The sequence below is a fragment of the Microcebus murinus genome, chromosome 3 (assembly GCF_040939455.1).
Source record: "Microcebus murinus isolate Inina chromosome 3, M.murinus_Inina_mat1.0, whole genome shotgun sequence".
Lineage (NCBI taxonomy): Eukaryota > Metazoa > Chordata > Mammalia > Primates > Cheirogaleidae > Microcebus > Microcebus murinus.
The window spans coordinates 8,819,566-8,834,066 of NC_134106.1; the positions used below are offsets into that span (position 1 = coordinate 8,819,566).

Genomic DNA, 14,501 nt, shown 5'->3' on the forward strand with positions numbered 1-14,501 from the left:
AGGCTCAGACCATGAATTACGTGGGGCAGCTGGCCGGCCAGGTGTTCGTGACCGTGAAGGAGCTCTACAAGGGGCTGAATCCCGCCACGCTGTCCGGGTGCATCGACATCATCGTCGTTCGCCAGCCCAATGGGAGCCTCCAGTGCTCCCCCTTCCACGTCCGCTTTGGGAAGATGGGGGTCCTGCGCTCCCGGGAGAAAGTGGTAAGAGCGCGGGACCCAGTGACCTGGTGCACAGGCTGTCTAGTCCCTAGAGAAAATCATTAGGTTCCTGTGTTGCCACCTGTCTACTTTCTCAGACCCAAGAGTTCCGAATCTTCGTCGGAAATGGCCGTTCCTCCAATTGACAGTCACTAATTCCAGTTGTCCTAGTTAGCAGGGCCGTATACATTACTCTAAAATGCGGCACACACCAACTGTTTATCACGCTCCTGTGTCCTGAGGGTCAGGGATTCAGGCAGAGCACAGCTGGGATGGCTCGGCTCTGCTGTCTGGGGCCCCAGCGGGAGGACTCTCAAAGGTAGGGGGCTGGCGCCATCAGGGTCCCCGCTTTCTCCCGAGCCTGCTGGTTGATCCTGGCCCTTGGCTGGGCTCTCTGCCGAGGCTGTTTGCTGCACCACCACACGTGGCCTCCCCGTGTGGCCTGAGCTCCCCCACAACATGGCGGTGGTGTCCAGGGCGAGCATCTCCGGGGAGTGGGAGCCAGGTGGACGCCGAGTCTCTCTGTGGCCCGGCCTCGGAAACCACTCGGCCTCACTTCTGCTGCGCTTTACCAGTTGGGCAATCCCAAGCCTGCCCGGGCTCAAGGGGAGGGAGAAGTAAGCCTTTCTTGATGGAGAGTGACCACCAGGCTTTGGGAGAACACGCAGGAAAAAGAGATCTTGGTGTGGCCATATTTGGAAAAGACAATCTGCCACACAAATTAAAGAAAAAAAATTCTTAAAAAGTTATTTATACATTTCATGCCCCTACTAATATGGGATTTGGAATGCGGTCTCATGACTGGTCCTTTGAGTTCAGTCCAAGTGGAAGAAGCTCTTTGTTGAGGGTATTTCCAAAATCCCAGCCAATCTCCCATGAATGTTCCAGGGAGTAATTTCTAAAGACCGGGGCTGGGGCGAGGTTGGTTGCATGTTGGGCTCTGCCACTAACCAGTGTTTTGACCCTGGGCCGGTCACTCCCCTTGTCTGGTCTCAGCCCCGGAGCTGGAGAAGCAGGGGCTGGGCCAGGTGGTCTCGGAGGGGTCTTCCCCTTCTGGGTTCCATCCTCCATGCTCAGGGGCCTGCTCTCCCGAGCCCAGAGCTCCCAGGGCTCGGGTGCAGCCGCGGTGGGTCGGAGCTGCGAGCTGCTCTCGGGGCGTATGTGATTCAAGTGCGTTTGCAGAGACCAGCCGTTCCCCAGGAAGTTTCCTGCTGCGGGGAAGCCGGCTCATCCTTCACCGCGTTTTCCTTTCAGGTTGACATAGAAATCAATGGGGAATCGGTGGATTTGCACATGAAATTGGGAGATAACGGAGAAGCATTTTTTGTTCAGGAAACTGATAATGATCAGGTAAGGAGGCTGGGGGGGTCAGGGTTAGGGTCGGGGCGACTTCCTGGTTTTGAGCTCTGAGCAGTGCTTATCTGGGGACGGGCAGAAGTCTGTGTGAGGAAGCAACCCTGGCGCCCGGCCGTGCGGACGAGGGTGGCCGAGAAGAGTGGCCGTTTGCTGGTACTGGGGATCTGAGCCAGACAGGCTGAGCGTGCTGGGTCTACACAGCTCGCTTCCATTGCTCACTGTTTCCGGGGAGACAGAGGCAGGGACTTGACACATGGGCTTGAACCGTCGTCCAGAGCACACAAATTACAGGGGTGCGTCAAGTCTCAAATGGCTGAATGTTCTGCTTTTTATGTAGTGAGTGGCCAAGTCACTTGTATTTTTTATTGGTTTAGCAGCTTTATTGGGATATACTTCACATACCGTACAATTTACCCATTCCACCCAGTTCGGTGGTTTTTGCACAGATAAGCACAGCTACCACCACAGTCAATTTCAGAGTGTTTTCATCACCCTAAAAAGAAACTCCATACGCTTTAGCTGTCACCTTCCCTATCTGCAACCTGCCCAACCCCCAACCCCTAGACAACCACTAATGTCTTTCTGTCTCTATAGATTTCCCTCTTCTGAGCTTTTGAATGGAATCATATATCATGTGTTCTTTTGTGCCTGGCTTCTTTCACTCTTGTTTCAAGGCTCATCCAGGTTATAGAACGTTATCAATACTTTCTTCCTTTTTATGGCCACATAGTATTCCATTGTATCTGTATTCCATGTTTTGTTTACCCCTCATCTGTTGATGGACACTTGGGTTGTTTTCACTATTTAGCTATTTTAAATAAGGCTGCTGTGAACATTCACATACAAACTTTTGTGTGGAGATACATTTTGATTTTTCTTGGGTATATACCTAGGAGGGGAATTCCTGGGTTATGTGCTAACTTGTAACTTTATGATTAACTTGAGGAACTTTCAGACTGCTGTGTGAAGTGGCTGCACCATTTGATGTTCCCACCAGCGTTCTGACCAGCCCATGTCCTTGCCAGGACTTGTTATCTGATGTTGTGATTCTAGTCCTTCCCCTGGGTGCGTAGTGGTGTCTCTTTGTGGTTTTGATTTGCATTTTCCTAATAACTAGTGATTTCGAGTGTCTTTTTATGTGCTTATTGACTGTTTGTATGTCTTCTTCGGAGGACTGTCTATTCAGATCCTTTGCTCATTTTTTATAGGTTATTTGTCTTTTTTATTATCGAGTTTTATGCATTCATTATATATTCCAGGCACATGTCCCCTGTTAGATACATACTTTGTAATTAGTTTGTCCCATTGTGTGGATTGTCTTCACTTTCTTGATGACGTCTTTTGGGGCACAAAAGTTTTTTGTTTTAATGATGTCTAATTTATCTGTGTTTTTTTCTTTTTAAAAAGTTTGTGTTTAACTTTTATTCTGTTTTTTTCATTCCTTGCATGTGCTTTTGGTGTCATATACACGTAAGAATTCTTTGCCACATCCAAGATCGTGAGGATTATGTTCTCTTGCAAGACAAACCATTTTTAAAAATCTTTTATTCACTGGTGAAGCCTCTTCGAAGGGGTCTGATGTAGTGATTGCTCATGAAATCCACTTGAACTAGTTCCTTTCTGGGAAGAGAGCATGACAAAAAAGTAGCAGCTCTGTATAGCTCCAAGCTCTCGACAGAATGTTCGTAATTCCAGCGTCAGGGCAAGGCGGTCCCAGGCACTGCCTCCCTCTGGCCTGCCCGGCGCTGTGGTGTCTGGGGAGGACCCAGCGCCCCGTGCTGCACCTTCCGTTTTCTGAATGACCCCCTGGCATCAGGGATCTCTGGCTGTCTGCTCTTGTGGCAGTGTGTTACAGCTAGCATTACAGCTCTTGTTGCAGCTCTTGTTCGTTTAGACCGGGGAAAGAACAGAGTGGCATTCGAAGAGTCGGAGAACAGCCTTTTATTCTTCCACAGCAGGATCAGCACACCTAGTGTTACAGCTCTCTTCCCATCTTCTGGACTTCTTCCCTTCTGCCCCTTCTGCCTCCCTTGCTTGTTCTCCTCCCGCTTTTATACCCTTGGTAGGGCTCAAAAAGCGTCCAATCAACTACAAGCTTTAACATCCAATCAACACCAAGCTTTAACATCCAATCAACAACAACCTTTAACATCCAATCAAAAACAGTGGGATTCAAAAATTACCCAATCAGGATCACGCAAGCAGTGTGGCTTGAAACAGGCAACGGCTTGGGGACATTCTGGTGGCACATGGGCCCCTGGTGGCTCTCTGCTGAGCAGCCTAGCCCCAGCAGCGTGCCCTCCAACTGGCCACGCGCAGCGCTGGCCCGCGGAGATGCGGAGTGACGAGAGGTGGCAAGCGGCCGTGTCCTGGCACCTGACATTTTCCGTATCACTCTTTCTCTCTTTTTTAAATGCAAAGGCTCTTAGAATTATTGGCTCCTAATGGTGTATAGAGAGAAACTCTTCCCACCTCAAACGGACACCTGCATTTTTAACTTGGTGTGCACTGCTTTAGACAGATGTTAGGCCGTCAGAGGAAGCATTCGGGGCCAGCATACTGTAGGGGGGGGCCTCGCAGGCCAGAGTATGTTCTGTCCCGTGTAGGTGCCTCGTAGCATCTCTGGGAGCCTGTGTCCTTCAGCACCTCTTGTCACACAGCAGCTGCACTCTGCCTCGGTGGGTCTGCCCGTCTCACACGTGCTCCTGCCCCTTCCCTTTCCAGCCGGTGCATGGCCAAGGCCCCTCTCTGTTCTCGACCCGGGTCTGTGTTGCTCACTCATTTGGTCCGGCCGAACATCCGGGTGACTTCCAGCCTAAGGCTGTGTTGCGGGGGTGATTTAGACGTTGCAAGTGGGATGCTCTTTAGCACGTGGGATGCTCTTTAAACCTGTTTGCTCTACCCGCAGCGTATTGCTGTGTGTCCCCTCTCTTGTGTGTATGTTCTTTACTGCTTGTTACCAAGTTTCTCATAATGAGTCATTCATTAATAAAATGATTGCTAAAGTTGTCAGAAAACTGCCAGATCGTTATCAAACAACCAGTACCTTGGCGGGTTGTGCATTTTTTTCTTTTTGTCTCTAAGAAGAAGGTCGATATCTAATTCCTTGATGTTCAGGTACCTGGTATGGGCAGGCACGTGGGCAGGACTGTCAGCTGGTTTTTGTTTGTGTTTTAGGTTACCATCTTCATTCAGTGCATATTAAAAAAAATACACAGTTTGAGACCAAAAGAATTACACACATACCCATTCTCTCTTTCTCACCCTCCCACACTCACTCCGAAGTACAAAATTGAGTCCAGTTCTCTGCATGATCTGATGACTCAAAACCCATTTTTCCCCCCCTCTTTGCTCTGGATATTTCAGACACAGTTGAATTAGGGTGGCTGAAATCACTGACAGTCACCTCACTTTGTTATGATTATGTAAACGCAGGATCCAGTACAAAATGGGATTCCATTGGGCGGCCACGTCTCCAGGTCACTGTGGCTGTGACGTCCGGTCGGGCCGCCCTGCCGCGGCCGTCTCCGGGGGGCGCTCGGCCTCGGAAACTAACCCGGGAGGGCCTTTGGCACCGTCCTGCTCCTTACACGAAAACGAACGAGGCTCTGTTCTGACAGTGTGTTCTCTCCACCAGGAAGTGATCCCCATGTACCTGGCCACCTCCCCCATCCTGTCCGAAGGGGCTTCGCGGATGGAATGCCAGCTGAAAAGGAACTCTGTGGACAGAGCCAGAGGCCTGGACCCCAGCGCGCCAGCCCAGGCCACCCCTCCCGGCGAGAGCCCCTCGAGCGGCTCCTTAGTGAAGAAGAGAAGAAAGAGGAGGAGGAAGTCCCAGCTGGACAGCCTGAAAAGAGACGACAGCATCAACACGTCTGAAGACGAAGACATGTTCCCCATCGAGATGAGCTCCGATGAGGACACGGAGCTGCCGGACAGCAGTAGGTAACTGTCGAGGGCAGGAGGCCGCCTGGATGAGTGCATCTTCCAGGGTGATTTTTGTAAACTCTTATTTTTTCCTGAATTTCTTAGTCTTCAGTCATGCATTTTTGGACTGAATTTTGGGATCACGTGGACCCAGTCTTGCAGTAGTGTAAAGATTTGGTGCAGGGTTACTGCCAAGGGACAGTTGGTGAGGCCAGACCTCCCTGGCTGGTCCATCCGGAAGTCTGGGAAACAGTCAGGAACAAGAAAGGAGCAAATTAATAGTTCATGACCGAAACCATTTTTCTTAGAATGTCTTTATTCTTATTCAAGTACCAACTATGAACATAGAAATTGGGCTTATTTTGACAGAGGGGCTGATAGACTTAGGGTTAAAAAGGATACCATGGAGTGTACTATTCAGCTGTAAGAAACAACGGTGATATAGCACCTCTTATATTTTCCTGGCTAGCGCTGGAACCCATTCTACTAAGTGAAGTCTCCCAAGAATGGAAAAACAAGCGCCGCATGTACTCACTAGCAAATTGGTATTAATGGATCAACACCTAAGTGGACACATAGGAGTAACATTTATCAGGTGTCGGGCAGGTGGGGGGAGGGGATGGGTATATACGTACATAATGAGTGCAATGTGCACCAACTGCGGGATGGACACGCTTGAAGCTCTGACTCAAGGGGGGCAGGCAAGGGCAATATACGTAACCTTAAAAATTTTACCCCAACAGTATGCTGGGGGAAAAAAAGGAATGTAGAACGTGCTCAATTTTCTCTGCAAGCTAACTTTTTCCTTTTTAATTTTGATTAGGCCCAAAGTTTAATGGACATTTTGTTCTGTTCTCCTTTACTTTTAACAGTATAGTGAAATTCTGTTTGTTATGTATGACTATTTTGGTGGAGAAATGCCAGTTTTAAAAAATAAAACTAATTTTTAAAGGATAGTTGATATTTCAGATTTTCATGTAATTCACTAAATTTTTTTTCTTTCTTTGAGACAGAGTCTCGCTTTGTTGCCCAGGCTAAAGTGAGTGCCGTGGCGTCAGCCTAGCTCACAGCAACCTCAAACACCTGGGCTAAAGCAATCCTTCTGCCTCAGCCTCCCAAGTAGCTGGGACTACAGGCATGCGCCACCATGCCCGGCTAATTTTTTCTATATATATTAGTTGGCCAATTAATTTTCTTTCTATTTGTAGTAGAGACGGGGTCTTGCTCTTGCTCAGGCTGGTTTTGAACTCCTGACCTCGAGCAATCCGCCCGCCTGGGCCTCCCAAGTGCTAGGATTACAGGCGTGAGCCACGGCGCCCGGCCTAATTCACTAATTTTTGATAAGTCTTTTTTTTTTAACATCTTTTTAACATAAGGTATAAGGAACATCAGGAGTATCTCTTGCTTCACTTTTCAGAATAGAATATATGTATATATTTTTTCTGGCTAAAAATAAAGGTTAGTTGGCAACGTTGTTTTCCCTAACTGCAGCCTCTGATCTGCTGTAGGCTCTGAAACTGGGTATTTGGGTATTTCTTATAATTGCCTTTCCTGCATGTCTTTTAATTCTAGAATTTAGTGATAGGTATTTCAGGTAACATCAAAAATACAGAGAGACAGGTGACCTCTGCGTGAGTGAAATAGTGCACCATATTTGTAGTGAGTCTGCACATACCTGAAACAAGGTAGCTTTGTGATCATTTTGTGGTCAGAAGGTACTTTGGTTGATGTCGTCATTGATTGCTTTACTAGATGATATGTGTATGGTGGTCATTGAGTTATTTGGCCTGGTGAGAGTTTTATGCCACCCTGGGTTCAGTTCTGGGCGGATCTACCTCCCAGACTTTTGGAATATGAAATCCGCAGGGCAACGGTGAGGTGCTGCCAGGGGCGTGGCCAGCAGTGCAAGCGCTGTGTGCGCGTCTAAGACCACTGCCGAAACCAAATCATTTCAAATTATAATTCAGCCCAAGCATAAGCACACGAACACATTTATATTTGCCTGTTTCTCAGTTTTCCCCTCCTCATTGCCTGGAATATGCCTGGAAGTTCAAAAAGAGGCCATGTTGTCTGGGCTCATGCCTGTAATCCTAGCACTCTGGGAGGCCGAGGCAGGCAGAGCGCTCAAGGTCAGGAGTTTGAAACCCGCCTGCGCAAGAGTGAGACCCCCGTCTCTACTAAAAATAGAAAGAAATTAATTGGCCAACTAAAAATACATAGAAAAAATTAGCCGGGCATGGTGGCGCATGCCTGTAGTCCCAGCTACTCCAGGCTGAGGCAGCAGGATCACTTGAGCCCAGGAGTTTGAGATTGCTGTGAGCTAGGCTGACGCCACGGCACTCTAGCCCGGGCAACAGAGTGAGACTCTGTTTCAAAAAAAAAAAGAGGCCATGTTAATACACAAAGCACTTAGAGGTAATCAAGAAAAAAATTGGAAGTCGACTTTATTATGAATGTATCACTAATTAATTTTTTGACTTTAATTTTTTTTCCTCCAGAACTCTGGCTAGCGATATACCTCCATTCCAAGATGATATTTCTAAGGAGAACCTTTCCCCGGTCTCGACTTACCCTCAGTCAGCTTCATACCCTAATTCAGACAGAGAGTGGTCGCCCAACCCCAGGTAAGTCACATGTTTGCGTACACACGTGTGTGTATGTATGTGTCTAAGTGTGTTCAATTGTCCCAGTCCAGAGGATCCAAAGTCGCTTGTAGGAAGCACATCTAAGAAAACAGTGAAATAGAAGTAAAAAATGAAAATAATTAGGACCAGATAAAAATGCTGTATGGAGTGGGACATACAGATTAGGATTAAAAACAGAACGTGAGCAGATCACAAACTTGTGTCTAATGTCAGAATCCACCTGCGCCGGGTCCTCCCCGGACACCGCAGCTGTGGGCGGGCCAGACGGAGGCGGTGCCTGCGGACATCTGCAGACATGGCTGGCAGCTGCCCGGATGTGAAACCGAAAGGAAAAGCACGTAAATTCCACAATGCTAGTCGTTAATGGGAGAACACAGGGGCAGAGCTCTTCTCGATACTGAGCCCTAAAGTGAGATTCAGAGACCGAGGTGTGTTGCTGTAGTGGCCAGTGGGGTCATTCAGGGCTGTTAGAATGCTGCCTCCCACATGCTTAGTTCGTTCCTCTGAATTTATCTCCCCGGGATGCACTTGCGAGTTGCCTTAGAGGTCCCGTATGAACTTGAGGACCTAGCGCTGCTCAGCGTGCTCGTTGCCGCCAGCCTCAAGACTCCAGAGGCCTGTAAATAAATGAAACCTCTGAGAACATGTGAGCCCCTCTGAGTCGTTTCCCAAAGGAAAAATAGTGAATTCTCAGCACTGGTGATAAAATTGGCGTGAAAACTGGTTCTTGGGTGGTAGCAAAACCTTAGACAGCGTAATGATTTGTGGTCCCTAAAGGGCCATAGCATTAAAATGTCATGGTGGTGCAGGCTGGGCTGTTAGTATCTCACAGTGTGTGGTGCTAATGGGGAAAGGGAAACACGGATCTGAATGACAGTGACATCCTTGGATTGTTCTTACACCTGAGACCTTAGATTTACTTCCGGTGCAAAATGGAAGTATATGTGTCCCTAGAAGCTCTGGCGGGTGCTGCAGTGGGTTCCTACCTAAAGCCAGTCTCATCAAAACACTGCTGCTGGGGCCAGTCTGATCGGAGGGCTCTTTTAAGCTGAGGCTGGAGAAAGAGTAGCTCTGTCCTGAGCCGGGTTTCCAGCCAAGACTGATATCGAATGTGAGTCCGCAGGGCGAGGCCGGGCCGGTTCTGAAGCCCCCTCGGCCGACTCTGTCTGTGTCAGAAACCAGCCCTGTCCGGTAGAAACATAATGATTTAGCTATGTATGTCATTTTAAGTTTTCTAGTAGTCCTATTTAAAAAAGTAAAAAAAAAAGCAGAAGAAATTAATTTTAAAAATATATTTCATTTGACCCATTTTATCCAAAATATTATCATTTCAACAAGTAATCGATTTTAAAAAAATTGTCAATGAGGTGTTTCACATTCCCGTTTTCATAGCAAATCTTTGAGATCTGTTGTGTATTTTGTATGTATGGAACATCTCCATTTGTACCGGCCACATTTCAAGTGCTCAATAGCCACATGTAGCTAGTGGCTTATTATATTAGACAGTGAAGATAAAATAACCTTTCTAGAACCTCATATATTCTTTCCCTAGGTCTGTGGAGATAAAATCCTAAGGGGAAAAGCAGTAATTTAGGAACAAAACAATGTAGAATATTTAGAAACTATGAATAGGTTGAAAAATCTGTACAAATGCTATATATTAATTTTAAGAATTTAAAAGAAACATTTTAAACACAACCCTGAGCGTGTTTGTCTGTCTTTAATGTTTTTCTTTATGAATCCAGAACAATAACTGAGTTAGATTATTTAGATCTGACTACTGTCAAATGGAATTACAAATTAGGATAAATAGACACATCTCCATACTTGGAATCATGTATTTTCTTTAAAGAGAGTTGGTAGCACGGATCCTCAAATCCTCGGATCATGTAGTTTGAATAAGCACTAAAGTGTGACCAAAGACAGACAATGGTTTATGGACACATGGGTGAAACAGAAAGTGAAATAGAGGTCTTCTCTGGCAGTTTCCTATTTTTGTGGTTCAGAAAATTCACGTTGGTTTCTTAAGTGATTTCAACATACAGTTCTCCGCTGTTGTCAGACGCCTAAGTAGTTTCATTTTCTTACAGATGCCATTGTTGAGAGTCGTCAAATAATTTATATGAAATTCCATTTAATTTAATTGACCTGTGATTTTTTTTCTTTCCTTTAATGTATCACGTGGTGGTGTCCAGTCACCCGGTAGATTGCACGAGGGCACCCCCTCATCTTGCAGTCGCCGCCGAGGGAGGCCTGTCCAGCTCTTGCCCTCCACATTCCTCCCACTTCCGCCCTTCGGAAAGGTAGAGCGGTTATTTTCCCCACCTGAATATATATTCAGTAGTGAACGTTTTGATCTAACTCTTCTAAGTCTATTTTTATCATTAACCAAATTACTTATGGAGAAAATACCTATAGATTTTATAGAGTGAAAATTTTGATCTAACTCTCTTACAATCTGCTTCACCAACTAACCAAATTACTTATGAAGACAGTACATACAGAGTATTATTTTCCTTTCATTTTTAAGCATTTGTAGATGATTAGTTTTTTGTTTTTTTTTTTTAAGTCCTGAATTTGACTCTCTGGAAATTATGGTTAGGTATATCATTCTACCTAATTTTGTGGAGTGCTTTGAAAAATAGAATGATGAAATATGGATTGGGAATATGACCTTTTGTGTCTAGGGTTGTTTGACAAATAAGTTTGCAAGATATTTTTGGGATGCCACTTCAGTAGAAGTCATTTATTATGGATATTTAAATAGCTTATGAGGCTGTCTGAATAATGGAGTCAGACATTTTCCACAGAATTTACAGAACAGAATTTTGGAGAATAGTAGGTTGGATCTCAGGTTTAGGATCACAGGTTTATATTTTCACCTGGTGCAGTTGTCTTAGGTTTCTGCCTTAGATTTTGACCTCCTTACATTGTAGACTTAAATGGCTTACTCTATAAAACCTTAGCACATGAAGCTGTGATTAATTTGTACATGGAAAACTGTTTTCCTTTTGATTAGAGAACCAAACCTCAGCTTTTACTTCATTCAGATGTTATATAAGCAGAAGAAAGTTCATTTTAAAATGAGGAAAACAAAGTGATGAACAGTTATAGCTAGTTTTCCTTATTAAGGGACTGGAAAAAAAATACTGAAAACTGTTATGAGGCTAATAATTGCCTTATTTATGAAAATTAGTCAGTGATCTTGTATAAGCTTACTCTCTGAACAACCCTTGATTTTAAAAGTGTCATATTTGATAATAGGGCATTTTGGAACCAACTTTCTGATAAGGGACAGTCAGCATTGGGACTCCCTTTTCTTAGGTCATCTTCAGTCTTTCTGAATTCCCCCAGTGACCAGTGGCGGAAAGTACATGTGTGTCTATGTGCAGAATCCTTCTGGGAGAGGCTGCTGGGGCCTTAGTGGGCGGCATTTATGGTGGCATAGTTAACGTGGGAGGTGGGACCTCTAGCTTATGAGTTTGGTGCGGGACTTGCCTCTTTAATAACGTGAGCTTGCAAACATGAATGCCTCTACAGAACCCTGGTGGCTTGTGGCTTTTAGGAAAGGACCAGAATGTTAGGAATCCTGGAGCTGGGAGGTGCTGCAGGAGAACCCTGCTCAGCACTTCCATTCTTTCGGGGCTGTGGGCCACATCCCGCCTACCACCTGCTTTTGTCAAGCTCTGCGGGAGCACAGCCAGTTGGTTTACATATTGGCCCGTGGCGGGTTCCACACCACCAAGCAGAGTTGAGTAACTGCAGCGGAGATCATATAACCCACAAAGCCCAAGATACACGCCACTGGGCCTTTTACAGAAAAAGTTTGCAGGCCCCTGCTCAGTCTAAAGGGCTTTAGTGGGTAAGATAATTTGTTGTTCCAAAGAACTTACAACAAAATGTAAGTTATATTTTATGTGATAGAATATAATGGCAAGAACTTTCTAAACAGATGCTTTGAGGTTCGGGGGCAGCACCATCAAGGGGAGGTAGGGTGGACTTCTTCCGTGGTGCCTCTGGAGAAAGAGTGGATTTGGGTCGCAGCTTATGCACAAGGGCCCCTCACCGGAGGTCACAGCGCTTGGGTCACCCATTACTCTGACATCGAACACGAGATCGTGGAAGCTTCAGTGCCAGAAAAGCATTGCTCCTTTGGAGAACAGTCTGATTGTAGAACTCTCGCAAGGAAGGGTTGTTGAAAGGCAACGAGTGCTTTCCCATGCAGACGTGTGTGGGACCAGTGTCCCTTGTCACAGGACTGCTTCCTACAGGGCAGAAAAATGTACGTGTGTGTGTTGGTTGCGGGGTGTCCTGGTGTACACGCTCTCACAGCCCGGGACTTGGGGAGCCTCCTCTCTATAGACAGGTGAACTGGAGCGTGAGGGCTGCCGTGGGGGCATCGGCGCCGGGCGGGCGCCAGGGGAGAAGGGACCAGCCTGCGTGCACCTCGGTGTGAAATGGGGGAGGGACAGTGCTTGGTCTGTTTGTGCCACACAGCTTGGCAAGAGAGATTTAGGAGCAGTCTGCCCAGCAGGGGCACCTGTCTGTAGCATGCAAGTGCCGTGTCATCGTGAGCTCACCTTGTACTGACCGGAGAGGTGTATTCAGCTGGAGTAAAAATATAACTCTTAACAGATAAAAGAGACCAAGCACATCAGTGAGAGGTCCCCGAAGAGCCACATAGATAGGTCTGTGATGGGTCACAGACGTAGATAAGGTCTGTGAAAGAGGATGTCAAGTGAAATTGTGGTAGCTCTGTTTCCTGCTCTGTTTGAAAACTCTGCTATCTTCCTCTAGAGGAAATGGTGCGGGAGAATGAAGACAAGCAGTAATTAAATGTTGGTATATTGTAATAAATAAGTACAATGATTACTGCTGTAAATAATTAATACTTAGAATACCAAGAATCTCGTGGATAAGTTTGATGACTTCTGGATGGTGCCTTTGGCCCGAAGTAAGGCTTTGCTTGGGTCTTAAGAGTTAAAACAGAGAAAACGTGGGGGTGAGAGAGCATGTTACAGCCGCTTAGGAGCTGGCCTGAGAATTGAACGCCATGATACATTGATTGTTAGGGAACGAGCCTGAGCAAATTGGTGGTGGGTCCTTTGAAGTATTCCTTTATAAGGTCTTATAAAATCTTGACTTGGAGTTCATTTGTGGCATTCTGCATGTGAGACGATCTTCCTGTTTTCAAAGCTAGTGCAGATGTATAAATATCTTTAAGTGTAGAATATAACGGGTGCATGTCAGGGCTGGCCAGGGCCCTTTTGCAGGCGGTTGAGAGTTGAAACACTTGATTTGGAAATCGAGAGTGCAGGAGAGGTGAGCTCAGGGTGGGGTGGAAGGATGGTGGTTTTGAAGTAAGAACTAACTCTCTTTTTCCTTTCTCTATTTATCTTTCTCTCTTTTCCTTTTTGATATTCTTTCCTAGGCTACTTTCTTTCCTAGGCTACTTCTTTTTCTCTTCTTCTCTACTTAGGGTTTGGCCGCATGCTGGGGCAGGTTACCCGGAGTGGGAGCACCTTCCACCTGGTCGCAGGTTGCCTGGACCCCCTGGTGGCCAAAGGAGGGATATGTCACAGAGCCCTGCTCATAAGGCAGTGACAGCTTGGGTGCATTTTCTGGGTTATTTGAGCATGGATCCGGGCCAGCAACATTTGAAACAGTTTCTTTTCCCACTTTAATCGTGGCTTTGTGTTTTCTTCAGTCCTTCAGCTTCCCGGCCTTCGACACCTAAAAGTGATTCCGAGTTGGTTAGTAAGTCTGTGGACAGGACGGTGCAGAAGAGCAACCTAGAAATGCTCTGGCTTTGGGGAGAACTGCCACAAGCTGCAAAGGTAGGCCCTTTTTCTTAGTTCTGCCACATACTGAAGATTTCTAACTTAGCTTAAATTATATGGAATTAGTGTTCTGTCACAGCCAAGAAGCATAGCTACCAGGAGCTGGAGGTAAATGAAACAGTGTTGAGGATTAACCTGAACACCAGAATCGCATTTTCCCACATTACCAACATTATAAAGAGATCTCATTGCATTTATGTATTTTAAACATACAGGACTATTCTCAGGATCTAATTTTCTATCACAACTAAATGCAAAACAGATTTTAAAAAGTACAACTTATACACGAATCCTGCTGCCTTCAAGCTGTAAACAAAAGTACTTCCCAGTGCTTACTTCTTCTTGGAGGTCAGAGGTGACTGCAGAGAAGTCATGGGGACGGAGACTTGGAAGCTGGGTCTGTGGAATGAGGGGCCGAGGGAGTTGTGACAGCTGGAATCCCCCTTTGGGGTGTCCCTTACAGAGAGAAACTTCTGGCAGAGGGAAAGGCTAGTAGAGCAAGAATGGAAGATGTGAGCCTAATAGATAAAGTC

At 46.2% G+C, this 14,501-nt stretch overlaps 1 protein-coding gene across 4 annotated transcripts in view; it reads left to right on the forward strand.

The window, feature by feature from the left end:
* The window catches only part of LPIN1 (lipin 1), a 123,546-nt gene that overhangs the window by 67,893 nt on the left and 41,152 nt on the right, over positions 1 to 14,501 (forward strand). For 3 of the 4 annotated variants that reach the window (XM_076000555.1, XM_076000559.1, XM_076000556.1), the window contains 6 exons: positions 3 to 203; positions 1,455 to 1,550; positions 5,194 to 5,501; positions 7,982 to 8,107; positions 10,324 to 10,431; positions 13,836 to 13,965. In XM_076000555.1, coding sequence (XP_075856670.1) covers positions 3 to 203; positions 1,455 to 1,550; positions 5,194 to 5,501; positions 7,982 to 8,107; positions 10,324 to 10,431; positions 13,836 to 13,965 — 969 coding nt within the window. The remainder of the gene's footprint in view (positions 1 to 2; positions 204 to 1,454; positions 1,551 to 5,193; positions 5,502 to 7,981; positions 8,108 to 10,323; positions 10,432 to 13,835; positions 13,966 to 14,501) is intronic. The other variant, XM_076000557.1, reaches the window with a different exon arrangement.